The sequence below is a fragment of the Thalassophryne amazonica genome, chromosome 15 (genome assembly GCF_902500255.1).
Source record: "Thalassophryne amazonica chromosome 15, fThaAma1.1, whole genome shotgun sequence".
In the NCBI taxonomy this organism is placed as follows: domain Eukaryota; kingdom Metazoa; phylum Chordata; class Actinopteri; order Batrachoidiformes; family Batrachoididae; genus Thalassophryne; species Thalassophryne amazonica.
The window spans coordinates 41929992-41944764 of NC_047117.1; the positions used below are offsets into that span (position 1 = coordinate 41929992).

At 44.9% G+C, this 14773-nt stretch overlaps 1 protein-coding gene across 1 annotated transcript in view; it reads left to right on the forward strand.

Annotated features, from left to right (window-relative positions):
* Window positions 1-14773, forward strand: part of c3a.1 (complement component c3a, duplicate 1) — a 259058-nt gene that overhangs the window by 115296 nt on the left and 128989 nt on the right. The window contains exon 17 of the mRNA XM_034189134.1: window positions 4936-5004. Within this exon, the coding sequence (XP_034045025.1) occupies window positions 4936-5004 (69 nt within the window). The remainder of the gene's footprint in view (window positions 1-4935; window positions 5005-14773) is intronic.

Sequence of the window (14773 nt, forward strand, 5' to 3'; positions counted from 1 at the left end):
TGTCTTAGTTGTTTTAGCTACTGAACAAAGCACTATTAATTTAATACTAGACTACGTATACACTTGACTGCACCATGCAAGATTTCACCTGCTTTGAGAGAGCCCCCATCCTGATAAATATATTTTACTTAGATAATAAATTCTGAAATATCAAAATTATCTCTCAATTTACTCTCAGAGTACAGCTCTTCAATCTTTGTAACAAAATTGTGTTGATGACTGAATTGCTAATTTTATGATGCCATGAAAGAAAAAAATAAGCTTAGTAATTTATCTTTCAAAGTTGATCCATTATTTTGGGGTGCCAAATGTTGTAAATACCAAATTTGAGCTTTATGCTTCCATTCAGAGCTGATATATTGCTTTCTGAATATGCAAATACAGGTTCAAAATTGGTTCGCACCATGTTACGGTACCCTACTTTGCAAATTTTTTTCACTATGAAGGCATTTGAGTTAGACAAACAAATGTTGACACAATGTTGCTATATCTATATGCTCTCCACAAAAAAATTATGAAGTGACTGAGCATTTGCCCACATGGTCAAATCATAAAGAGACTGGAGGCCTATTTTTGACATTTTACGGTCATGTTCGATTTTTCAAGAGTCAATAATTCAAAAACCGTTCAAGTTATGACCACAATATTTTACACACAAATAACTAGTACCCCAGATATGTGTATTCTACAATACGAGGTCTGTGAGAAAAGTATCGTACCTTTTTATTTTTTTCAAAAACTATATGGATTTGATTCATATGTTTTTACGTCAGCCAAGCTTGAACCTTCGTGCGCATGCGTGAGTTTTCCCACGCCTGTCGGTTGCGTCATTCGCCTGTGGGCAGGCTTTGAGTGAGCACTACTCCACCCCTCTCGTCGTTGTTTCATTGCGAGGAAATGGTGGAATGATTTGGGCTTTTTTCCATCAGAATTTTTTCAGAAACTGTTAGAGACAGGCAGCTGGAAACCATTCGAAAAATTTATCTGGCTTTCGGTGAAAATTTTACGGGCTTCACAGAGAATAAGGAGTGTTACTACCACTTTAAGGACGGCCCACAATGGCGCTCGGCGCGCCGCGCTCCGAGCCACCATCGAGAGGCAGAAACCACCACATCATTTCTAAATGGATCGCTGTGTGGAGCCGGGACTGTCATGTGCAATTTCTCTGGTTATCACAAGAGCTGGACATCAGCCATTTTCTGGCAGATTTCACTTTTAACAAGTTGGGACATGCCCAGCTCTCCACAATTTCTCTTATACTCACTAGACTGGTAAGCACTGAAAGCCGAGATAGGCATGTCCCAACTTGTCCTCTAACACTCCGAAACGGAGGTGTTCCTTTGTCTCGCTTCATCAGTGAATCGGTCGTGACGCGCGAAGCCTCCGCGCGGCTTTCCATGACAAAATCTCTTGTTAAAAGTGAAATCTGCCGGAAAATGGCTGTTGTCCAGCTCTTGTGATAACCAGAGAAATTGCACACGACGGTCCCGGCTCCACACAGCCATCCGTTTAGAATTGATGTGGTGGTTTCTGCCTCTCGATGGCGGCTCGGAGCGCGGCACGCCGTGCGCCATTGTGGGCCGTCCTTAAAGCTGTAGTAACACTCCTTATTCTCTGTGAAGCCCGTAAAATTTTCACCGAAAGCCAGATAAATTTTACGAATGGTTTCCAGCTGCCTGTCTCTAACAGTTTCTGAAAAAATTCTGATGGAAAAAAAGCCCAAATCATTCCGCCATTTCCTCGCAATGAAACAACGACGGGAGGGGTGGACCAGTGCTCACTCAAAGCCTGCTCACAGGTGAATGACGCAACCGACAGGTGTGGAAATCTCACGCATGCGCACGAAGGTTCAAGCTTGGCTGACGTAAAAACATATGAATCAAATCCATATAGTTTTTGAAAAAAAAAATAAAAAGGTACTTTTCTCACAGACCTCGTATGAAGATTATCCATTGAATCCCTTCTTCTTTAGTACAGCTCAGAGAATAGACAAACTGCCATTTTTGTGATGCTACAGAATGAAAAATTAGCTCTGTATTCCATTTTTGAAATTTACTATTGTATCTGAGGTGCCTAAATAGGGTGTATTCCAAATCTGAGCTTTATATCTGCATTTTTAGCTGAGATAATGCTTTTTAAAAATAAAAGAAAGCTCAAAATGCATTTGCAAGTGTAAAATAGGATTCTGGGTACCCTGATTAAAAAAAGTTATATCTAAAAAAAACTACTTGGAAATAAGCAGAAATATTTTGCATGTGTTCATCAGACACGTGAGTACTTGTAAAAAAAAAAAAAAAATCATGAGAATCCGAGTCGGTGATCCAGGAAGATTTTGGAAAATCTGATTATTTCACATTGAATGACCCAGTTATTAGTTAAGTTAGAGACACTTGCATTGACATTTATGGAAAATGTGGGATGAGTGGGTGGGTGGGGGTGTGGGACAAAGGGACTGTAAGGATATTTAATTTTGGAATTTAACCTTTACATTATGTTCTGGTCAAATATATGTTTTGACATTTGACAGCATTAAAAATAAGCGGAAATGTCATTCTTGCTGTGACTCAACAGTGCTAACCACGAATCCACACTGCTGCCTTGCACAGTTTTGTGAAGGAAACAAATATGCACAGCATGTAAGGGTTACGGGCTTGTGATTAGCACCGTTGCCTCACAGCAAGACGTTCGAGGGATCACTTCCCATATCGTCCTTTTTGTGTCTTGTTGATTTTTTTTTTTTTTTTTTTTTTGTGCCTTTAAGGGGCGAGGAGAGTTTCTTTTAGTATTTGGGTTCTACTGAGTACTTTAACAATGTCTTATGTTAGTGAATGGCTGAGCACTTCCTCCTCCTCCACAATGGGTTCGTGTTCAAGAGGCCTTCAAAGTGTTCTTTTCATTGAGCACTAATGTCATCTCTGTTATTCAGGAGACTCAGGTCATCCTTGCTTTGAAGAGGTGCTTGTTCTTTGGCAGAAGGGCCATAGATTGCTTTATTGGCATTGAAAATGCATCTGCTATAATTTCTGTTGCTGAGGGCTTGGATTTCAGCAGCCTTGTTGATCCACCACTGATTTTTCAGTTCGCAAGTTTCAGTTTGCAGTCACTTTGCTTTACTGTCATCCAGACTTTCTTTTGACAGTTTCCAGGCCTCCACTTGGGGTGATTGTTTAGCTGGATCCTGGAACAGATCAGATGATGATCTGTCCAATAGTCATTACCTTGTTGTACAGTAAACCTTTCTAGTCATGCTTTTGGACACTGATGTAGTTGAGCAGGTGCCAATGCATTGAGAGAGTGTGTTCCCAAGAGACTTTGAACTTTTGTTTTTGCCTGAAGATTGTGTTGGTGATGGCAAGATGATGTTCTGTGCAGTTTGTGAGAAGCAGAGTACCACTGACATTGCACTTGCCGACACAATTTCTCCCAGTAGTTCTGTTCCAGAGCTGGTGGTCACCAAAGGAGCATGATGTTTTCAGTTGCTGGTACTGCAGATAGAATGGTGTCCAGCTTGATGTATAAGGTTTCTTTATCATCATGATCAGCATCAAGTGTTGATTCATAGGCACTGATGATTGTGGCGTGGCATTCCCTTGCAATTTGGAGACGGTGTGTCAGTCATTCACTGACACCCACTGGGAGTTCCTTGAATTTTGGAAGGAGACATTTCTTGATGAACAAACCCACACAGTGTATTTGTTGTTTCTCCTCAGGAAGTCCTTTCCAGAAAAAAAAAACTGTAGCCCCCTTGCTCCTCCCTTAGTTGGCCTTCAGCTACTCTTCTTGTTGCCCTCAATGTGAGGATGTCAAGTTTAAATTTTTGGAGTTCATGAGAGATGAGAGCTGTTTGTCTTTCTGGTTGGCCTGAGTTCGTTGCCCATCAAGATTCGTATGTTCCATGTACCAAATTTCAACACATGGGTTCTTGTTTTTCTGGCACAGAGCTGGTCACCCTCTGATGCTGCAATCCAGACAGGTTAAGCTGAAGCAGACTATGGTTAGAACACCTTTTCTTGCCCCATCCCTGTTCAGGGTGAGCAGAGCGTATCCTAAATAAGCCTGCTCGGTCACAGATGCAGCTACCAAAAAAAAACCCTTCTACCTCTCCCATGGGTTTGATGACTGAATCACACATCTGCCACTTCCGTACCAGGTCCAAAGTAAGGGCATCCAGATTCACAATCCTTCATCTGTCTCTCTTTGCTGATCACCAAAAGACGTGCATGGACAGTGCAGTGTAGAAAATCTGCATCCAGGGTAATCTAGAGATGCCTGTGCATGGGTTTTTGAATGTGGGGATGTCATTGTACACTGACAAACACACGGGCCTTAATAGATCCCCAGCCTGGTCCGATTGCTGGGAAATCCCTCCTTCACAGCCTTTGGGTGTTAAAGCCATCACCTCTGCCTGACCCACTGTTGAGGACTTCTTGTTTCAGCGGAACCCCATTAGCTGTCTCATGTTCACAGTTCCTTTTAGGCCTTCATGACTATCATAGTGGGCACGGGGCATGCATGGACCCTTACCCAATCTGTTGCCCAAGTATCACATTGTGGACATGCGGACTGACTTTGACAACCTTTGAGTGGAGTAAGTGGATATAGGAAATGAATTTAGAGTTCAATAAAGGTCACATATATCAAAGCTTTTGATTTTCTTGTGGGAATGCATCATATATTACCAACTTCTCTGAAGAAACTGGCCTCTGTTATGCAATCAACTTTAAAAAAATGCTAGAACTGAGCCTGAAGCAACCAAGAAGAAGCCAGCAATGCTGTCAAAGCTTCAAAACACAGCTCTTGGAGTAAGTACTAAGAAAAAAGTAATAATTTCACTACATTTAGTGGGAGAAGTGACATTTACTCATTTGTTGTAGGGACTGAATGTAGTTTGATTGATTTTTTTTCTTTAAGTACCGGTCTGTGCTGTAATTTTAGATTTGAAGTGTCCAGTCCCCAGCAGAAAGAAACGAGCCACCACTCTGTTGGACATCAGAACCACTCTTGGTAAGGGTCACTGAAACACAATTTTTAAAAAAGGCAGTATTCAATTATTTTCTTTCCTGTTCTTTTTAAAGAAATCCATAATAACACTGAATAAACAGTAAATGGACTTGCAGAGAGAGGAAAAAAACAGCAACATGGAACAATTTTTTTTTTTTTTTTTTATGATACAAATGGTAAATGGGCAGTGTTTGTTTCTTTATCCCCATGTACTGTTATGCAGGTCCTGTAAGTGCTTTACAATGTCAAGGTTGCAAGTTTCTCCAGTGGCTCCTGATGTGCAGCTGAGCGCCTTGCAATCAGTGTGTGTGTTGGGTGAATGAGAGACATCATTGTTAAGTGCTTTAAGCTTCTGATTCCAATGGAAAATTGGTTTATAAAAGTAGTCCAGACCAATTACTTCTGTAAAGGTACCAACATTGCTGAACATTTCTAATTAATGATATCAGTGGCCCAGGATCCACAAAAATGAAGATCACTGCCTGCAGCTTTGACACTTTTGATGGCTGAGTTGAGGAAGTTATGGAACAACCAAATCTTAGTCTTAATTCAGCACACTTGCAAACACAGACAATCTGATGCCACTGAGTTTCTGCTGAAAAATGTTGTTCATCCAACAGGACAAGGAAAAATGTGGCCTCTTTTTATTACTCAAAAACAAACAAACAAAAAAAAAACAGATCACAGGATATATCGTCAAAGAGCAAAATAAAGGCCAAGACCAAAGACAACGAGAGAAAAAAATTAAAGTAAAAAAAAAGACCATCAGAAAGCAAGAAGACAAAGGACAAAGACCCCCTCTTGGAGGCACGTTTTATATGCCCCCATGAGAAAGAACTTTTATGATCAAATGTCACAAGTTCTAGTTACCTTGGGTCCCAGGGTCTTGACTTAAGAGGCCAGACAAAACACAGTTTGACAGTTTCAGGCAGAGAGAAAAAAACATGCCGTATTTAGTTAATGTCAAAAGTTGAGAAATGAACAACCAAACGAAACAATTAGACTGAACAAAATGAATGTATTGTGATGTAATACACTAATACATTGTAATGAAAAAAATTGGTCAGATAACTGTAGTATAAAAGAATGGAGATACATAAAGTAACACACCCTCCTTCCAAGAGTCAAAGACTCTCATAAAGCAGTCCCAACAAATGAATATCTGACTGTCAGAATCAAATGAAATTCGTAGTAAACAGCAAACATTTGAGTATGATATTACTGTGATTCAATGAATTTAAGAATACATGGGTTTGCAATCAAACAACATATGGATGGATGGATGGATAGCTTTATTATCATTGTCATTACAACAACAAGATTTCCACACTCACATTCCACAGACAAACAGCAATTAATCCACAATTATTACTTATTTACCGTAATAATGGCACACATCAGAATTAAGACAACACATATACATTTGACATTGTTTATGTGCACTAAACTTGAAACAGTCCGTTTTACAAATTGAGGCGATGTGAGTGTGTGGTAGCCGCTGTAACTGGAGTCATGCCGCTGCCAGCTTGGGGGGAACGGGGGCATGCTGCAGCTAAAAACCGCGCAGCCCCCGCAGGGGAAGGAATGGCGTTGGCGGGTGCCGGAGAGGGGAGGTGTTGATGGGGAGGGGTGGGGGTGGGTGGGGTGGGGGAAGGGAATGGAACATGCTTCAGTCCTGTGAAAAGCAGTTTATTGTCTTTGTGAGATGAGATAAGAAACAGCCAATGTTCCCCAGGCCAAAACAAATCCCTCTGCAGGAGACAGCAGGGCAATTTGGCTTGATTTTCAATTTCAATTTCAATTTATTTTCATTTATATAGCACCAAATCACAACACAGTTGCCTCAAAGCACTTCACACAGGTAAGGTCTAACCTTACCAACCCCCAAAGCAACAGTGGTAAGGAAAAACTCCCTCTCACGAAGAAACCTCAAGCAGACCAGACTCAAAGGGGTGACCCTCTGCTTGGGCCATGCTACAAACATAAATTACAGAACAATTCACAGAACAATACACGGGCAAATATGCAAGAAATGCTACTGGCGCACAGGACAGGAGGATCGCCAACATGAATACAACTCCCATCTCTGGATGGAGCTGCACCTTGAAAAGAGAGAAAAAACAGAATCAGGCATCAGAAAGACAAAAAAATACTGTATAATTTGCCAGCATTAAACAACAAGAAAAACAGGGAAATACTAAGGTGATCGCCGGCCACTAGCTCTAAACTTCACTAAAAGACCCAGAATTTAGGTAAAGTTGAGGCCGCAGCCCACTCCAATTACTAATAAAAGAATTAAAAGAGTAAAAAGCGTAAAACAAAACTGTACCAGTATGCTAGCCATATGAAAGGGAAAATAAGTGTGTCTTAAGTCTGGACTTGAAAATCTCCACAGAATCTGACTGTTTTATTGATGCAGGGAGATCATTCCACAGAACAGAGGCACGATAAGAGAAAGCTCTGTGACCCGCAGACTTCTTATTCACCTTAGGGACACAAAGTAGTCCTGCACCCTGAGAACTTGATAAGCCAGTAATGTCATGGTTTCAGCAGTGAAATCACTTTTTAACAGTTCCACTTGCACAATCAAATCTCAATTATGAATTAAGAATATTCACAATTATGAATTAAGAATATTCACCGGCCTCTGAAATCTTCAACTTCAACTGCAAGGCACGCATCTGCTCCAAGATGTCATCCAATTTGTGTCTGAGTTCAAGAGTCATTGCAGTCTGAGAATGCACTGCCTTGCCAACCTCGTTAATCATGATGGACAAGCGAGGGGCCGTGGTTCTTGATGCCGCCGTCTCCCCAATTTTCCAGTAGATCGGGGCAGCACATAAGCCAAAAAGTACCAGCCCTACTACCATGAGACCAAAAATGAATAAATCTCGACGTCCTCAACGGAGAAAGGCGCCAAGCATGCAACATGCCAAGACCCCCAGGAGTCGAGGACATAGCCCGCAGGATACGTTCCATCTGGGCAGGTAGGATCCCCCGGTCCTGACCTTCTTGTAGAAAAAATGGTGTCAATAGCGTTCAGAGACCATCTGATCAATTCCATGGTTAATCCAATAGTAGTCCAATAGATCCAGAATCCAATATCAAATCAAATCAAATCAAATCAATTTTATTTATATAGTGCCAAATCACAACAAACAGTTGCCCCAAGGCACTTTATATTGTAAGGCAAAAGCCATACAATAATTACAGAAAAACCCCAACAGTCAAAACGACCCCCTGTGAGCAAGCACTTGGCGACAGTGGGAAGGAAAAACTCCCTTTTAACAGGAAGAAATCTCCAGCAGAACCAGGCTCAGGGAGGGGCAGTCTTCTGCGGGGACTGGTTGGGGCTGAGGGGAGAGAATCAGGAAAAATACATGCTGTGGAAGAGAGCAGAGATCAATCACTAATGATTAAATGCAGAGTGGTGCATACAGAGCAAAAAGAGAAAGAAACACTCAGTGCATCATGGGAACCCCCCCAGCAGTCTAAGTCTATAGCAGCATAACTAAGGGATGTTTCAGGGTCACCTGATCCAGCCCTAACTATAAGCTTTAGCAAAAAGGAAAGTTTTAAGCCTAATGCTAAAAGTAGAGAAGGTGTCTGTCTCCCTGATCCGAATTGGGAGCTGGTTCCACAGGAGAGGAGCCTGAAAGCTGAAGTCTCTGCCTCCCATTCTACTCTTAAAAACCCTAAGAACTACAAGTAAGCCTGCAGTCTGAGAGCGAAGCGCTCTATTGGGGTGATATGGTACTATGAGGTCCCTAAGATAAGATGGGACCTGATTTTTCAAAACCTTATAAGTATACAGGTACAATATAATTTGAGGAATTCACAGTCTGGTGAAGTAGGGACCTGAAGGTCAAAGGCAGAGAACAGAGATAAGGGAGAGTGGAGGAGATGAGACCACCCTCGTCGGAGTCCCAAGCTGATGTACCGCGAAGGAGCAAAGTAAAATAAAGCAATTTGCATACAATATAAAATACAGGACACATGTACCACTAAAAGTGCAGTTATGTCCAGCATTATAGATGTAGTGGTTTCTCAGTGAAGGCAGTTCTGCAATCATAAAGATCCCAAAGCACAGAAAAATGAACAAAATCAAGATGCAAAAGTGTCTTATTGGACAATAGTATACCGTAACTTAATCCACTCATAAGACTAAAAAGCAAACATACAAAAATATATATTCTTATAAAACATGTCTTGATAGGGCTTTCTCACTTTGTATGAGGGTGTCCACCTTAAATATTAAATTTAATATTAAGTATTAAATATTATTGGAAAAACAACATCAGAACATGTCAACACCAGTTGCTGTCAATCATTAATTGTAATTACTAATTAGACTATGCCTCCATCAGCCCATATGTCCATATCATTGATTGTACATACCAATCAGGGCCTACAGGCCCCAGGCAATGTGGGCCTGCCCCCATGCAGGTGTTCACCACCTGCATTTGGGACCATGGGGGTTGGGTGCAGAGAGGACTGGGTTGCAGTCAAGGGCGGGTGGCCCAGCGGCCCAGTCCGCACTCACAGCCTCTGGCTGTTGGGACGTGGAATGTCACCTCACTGGGGGGGAAGGAGCCTGAGCTTGTGCGGGAGGTTGAGAGATACCAACTTGAGATAGTCGGGCTCACCTCCACGCACAGCTTGGGCTCTGGTACCCATCTCCTGGAGAGGGGCTGGACGCTCCACTTTTCTGCTGTTGCCCACATGAAGAGGTGGAGACCTGGGGTAGCATTGGTTATTGCTCCCCAGCATAGTCGCCATGTGTTGGAGTTCACCCCGGTGAATGAGAGGGTCGTGTTCTTACGCCTTTGGGTCGAAGACAGGTCTCTCACTGTTGTCTCGGCCTACAGGCTGAGTGGCAGTGCAGAGTACCTGACCTTCTTGGAGTCCATGGGAGGGATACTAGATAGTGCTCTGACTGGGGACTCCATTGTTCTCCTGGGGGATTTCAACACCCAAAGGGTGGCGACAGTGAGACCTGGAGGGGGGTGATCAGGAAGCACGGCCTCCCAGATCTGAACCCGAGTGGTGTTCAGTTGTTGGACTTTGTCCATCACGAACACCATGTTTGAGCACAACCGTGTCCATAAGTGCACATGGCACCAGGGCACCCTGAGCCGGATGTCGATGATCGACTTTGTAGTTGTATCATCTGACCTTTGGCCACATGTCTCGGACACTCGGGTGAAGAGAGGGGCTGAGCTGTCGACCGATCACCACCTGGTGGTGAGTTGGATCCGCTGGGAGGGAAGGAAGCCGGTCAGACCTGGCAGACCCAACCGTATCGTGAGGGTCTGCTGGGAATGACTGGTGGAACCCTGTGTCAGTGAGGTCTTCAACTCCCACCTCCAGGAGAGCTTCTCCCAGATCCCGGTGGAGGTTGGAGACATAGAGGACCATGTTCTCCACCTCCATTGTCAATGCAGCTGCTCGTAGCTGTGGTTGCAAGGTCTCTGGTACCTGTTGCAACGGCAATCCCCGAAACCGGTGGTGGATGCCAGAAGTAAGGGATGCCTTCAATCTGAAGGAGGAGTCCTACTTGTCTTTGTTGGTAAGTGGGACCCCAGAGGCAGCTGACAGGTACCGGCAGGCCAAGAGGGCTGTAGCCCGTGTAGTCGCAGAGGCAAAAACTGGGGTTTGGGAGGAGTTTGGGGAGGCCGTGGAGGAGGACTATCAGTCGGCCTTGAAGAAATTCTGATAAACTGTCTGACGCTTCAGGAGGTGGAAGCAGATCTCCACCGGTGCTGTCTAAGATGCGGGTGGGGAGCTGTTGACCCTGACTGGGGATGTTGTCGGGCAGTGGAAGGAATACTTCGAGGATCTCCTCAATCCCATCATCAAGTCTTCCGAAGAGGAAGCAGAGACTGGGGACTCAAAGGCGGACTCATCCATTACCCAGGCCGAAGTCACCGAGGTGGTCAGAAAGCTCCTCGGTGGCAAGGCTTCTGGGGTGAATGAAATCCAACCTGAGTACCTTAAGTCTCTGGATGTTGTGGGACTGTCTTGGTTGACACGCCTCTGCAACATCGTGTGGCGGTCGGGGACAGTGCCTCTGGATTGGCAGACTGGGGTGGTGGTCCCTCTGTTTAAGAAGGGGGACCGGAGGGTGTGTTCCAACTATTGGAGGATCACACTCCTCACCCTCCCCGGTAAGGTCTATTCCAGAGTACTGGAGAGGAGAATTCGACCGATAGCCGAACCTCAGATTCAGGAGGAGCAGTGTGGTTTTCATCCTGGTCGCGGCACACTGAACCAGCTCTACACCCTCCACTGGGTGCTCAAGGGTTCATGGGAGTTCGCCCAATCAGTCCTCATCTGCTTTGTGGATCTGGAGAAGGCGTTCAACCGTGTCCCACGGGGCACCCTGTGGGGGGTGCTCCGGGAGTATGGGGTCCAGGGTCCTTTGCTAAGGGCTATCTGGTCCCTGTACGACCGCAGCATAAGCTTGGTTTGCATTGCCGGTAGTAAATCAAACCTGTTTCCAGCGCATGTTGGCCTCCGCCAGGGCTGCCCTTTGTCACCAGTTCTGTTCATTACCTTTATGGACAGAATTTCTAGGCGCAGCCAGGGTGTAGAGGGGGTCTGGTTTGGGAACCACAGAATCTCATCTCTGCTGTTTGTGGACGATGTGGTTCTGTTGGCTTCATCAAATCAGGACCTTTAGCGTGCACTGGGGTGGTTTGCAGCCGAGTGTGAACCGTCCAGGATGAAAATCAGCACCTCCAAATCTGAGGACATGGTTCTCGACCGGAAAAAGGTGCTTTGCCCTCTTCAGGTTGGTGGAGTGTCCTTGCCTCAAGTGGAGGAGTTTAAGTATCTCGGGGTCTTGTTCACGAGCGAGGGATGGATGGAGCGTGAGATCGACAGACGGATCGGTGCAGCGTCTGCAGTGATGCGGTCGCTGTATCAGACCATTGTGATAAAGAGAGAGCTGAGCAGGGGGCAAAGCTCTCGATTTACCAATCGATCTACGTTCCGACCCTCACCTATTGTCATGAGATTTGGCTCATGACCGAAAGAATGAGATTACAAATACAAGCAGCCAAGATGAGTTTCCTCCGCAGGGTGGCTGGGCGCTCTCTTAGATATAGGGTGAGGAGCTCGGTCACTCAGGAGGAGCTCGGAGTCAACTCCTTTGGCAGAGAAGGACAGACAGCAATCCACCAGTCCGTCACTGACAGGCTGGTAAAGTTGCTGGTGACAATTTGGCGCTAATATCTGACTGGCCAACAGTGAAAAGTGGAGAAAAGTCATGTATTGCTATACAGTTGTGCCAGATTAAAGGAAAAAAAACTTTGCAAGCATCACCACCACCAACCACTGCAAAGCAACCAAACACGGTGCTCTTTGCGCCCTCGAATACAAAATGTGGTGCTGCTTTTACGCAACGCCTCTCTGTGTAAATTTCAAATAAAATAAATAAAACAAAACAGCCACGCTGTCCAGTTTTATCAGTATTGACGTTTCCCCCTTAAGTGTGTGTTAACACCGGTTGTGCGCTCCACTCCAGCAGGAGCCGATCCATGCGTATGTGTGTGTGCATCAGCGTGTGTGCGTTAGGGGTCCAGATTTCTCATGGCCCTCTTTTTACCCTCCAAAGTCTCCTCTTCCTCAGTGGGGGCACAGATTCCACATTTCATCCTTTATTTTCTTGTATTTTAAACCTGTTTTGTCACTGTCAAACATGGCATGTGATGCTCAGCATCACAGTAACAGCCTAGTCAGCTGGCTCTGAGGTGCACTGACTCGCTGACACAGCGCTTGTGATTGCAGTATAATGTCCAGATTGAGCATGTAATCACATATGCATTATCACGCCACTTTGTCTCAAAGGATTCATCTGAATTATCATGTCATTATGGATGTTAGACCCTGTCCACATGGTTGCAGTGCACGTCAATGCATCACAGAGATGCAGTGATGCACAGCACCTGAAATTGCAGCATAATGTCCAGATTGAGCATGCAATCACACATGCATTGTCAGTCCAGCTCTCGTGTCAGAGGATTCATCTGAATTACCATGTCATGGATGTTAGACTCCATCCACACAGCCACAATGTGTGTCAACACGTCACGGAGAAGCGCTGATGTGGTGTGACACACAGTGTACTTGGTGTGATTGCACAATGTTCATGTCTAGTGCACATGATGATTGGGTGCCAGACATTGCAGAGTACAATATTTCCTTTGCGCACCCCAAACAGGATGCGGCGGGGGGGGGGGGGGGGGGGGGTTGTCTGTCTCATCAGCGGCAAAAATTTGAGTTGTTACAAATTTGAGGTGGCTCCAATTTTTCACGCGTGGCATGCAATTCCTCTTTCGTGCGCTAGTCGGCTTCAATCATGTTATATGTGAAGGGGCCCTTAGTTTTGCTGCTGTATTCCTTACCAAACCCTCCAACACATTGCAGGGAAGATAATGACTTGGAAAGTTACTGTGCTTTGGTTATGCTGGTTATAACGTTCTGCACCACAGGCTAGAGGGGGATGGCTTGTATCATCGGGGAAGGAGTTATCTGGGCAGTCCTTGGTGGATTGATAGTGACTGTTCATCCTCCATTGTCTTTCCACAAAAGTCTCTGCCATAACAGAGATCCTTTTAACACAGTCTTTTGCATCATCTTCAGAACTTTCATCATGATGAATATTTGATATTAGCAATAACTCTCCAGAATATGAATGATGGTTGATGTCTGCTTCTGGAGACTATGTATTCCCTTTTGAGCCAGGAACTGGTGGTGCCAGATTTTCGGACACAGTCGTTGAGATGGAACCAGTTTTGAGTGCCCTCAACTTGAACTGCTGTTCCGAAGGGATGGGTTACTATGTATTGTGCCTCGCGCCAAGGGTAATTCCAATTCCGGCAGACACCTTAACATACACTTCTTCACCTTGTTTGATGGTAGTTGGGCTTAGTTCACTCTCCTGGGTCCCTGCATTTCTCCTTTCCTGCGAATAGACAGACTGGTGAATTTTTTGATAATTGTACAAAAACTTTATTGTCTTGCTCTAGAACACTCAGTATGGAGGCACTTTTAGGCATACACCTATACATTGGTACTGGCATTATTCTATCCATTAGCATTTCATGAGGTGTGAGTTTTGTTGGGAAAGTGTAGGTACACGGACCCACAACAGGGGGCGCAAATGAACGGACAATGGAATAGGTCAAATAACAACACTTTACTGTTGTGACTGTGCACAACAAATACAACAGATTGCAACAATAGACAACAGTCAATTCACAAGGTGTCGTGTTGGCAGGCTCGAAGATAGGAGATGCCTGTCCAAAGCAGAACCGGAACCACACGATTTCCTCCGCCACCAGACCCCGGGAATACTGGAGCCGCCAAGTCCCGAACTCCCAGGTGGCCACTGCCTCCGCGTGTCGGATCTGGTACTGCTGGCGAGGAACAAAAAGCAAGTGAATGAGGATGCGTTTGCACCCAGGAATCAGCACGGCAGGAAAGCTACCTCCACCTCTCGTTGGAAAAACAGTCCAAAATATAATGCACAAAAAGTCACAAAGGTTATTGTCACGCAGACAGCTGAGGTACGTTACCTTCCAGGTAGAACAATATCTCGGCAAAGAGGTGGAGACGTCGTCCTGCTGATATACTCCTGCCGATCAGATGATTGGTAACAGCTGTTGCAGGTGATGCGTGACAGCTGTCACCCTGGCTGCTCCTGTGAGGCGGCTGCGCCCTCTGGTGCCTGGAGCCCGCACTCCAGACAGGGCGCCCTCTGGTGGTG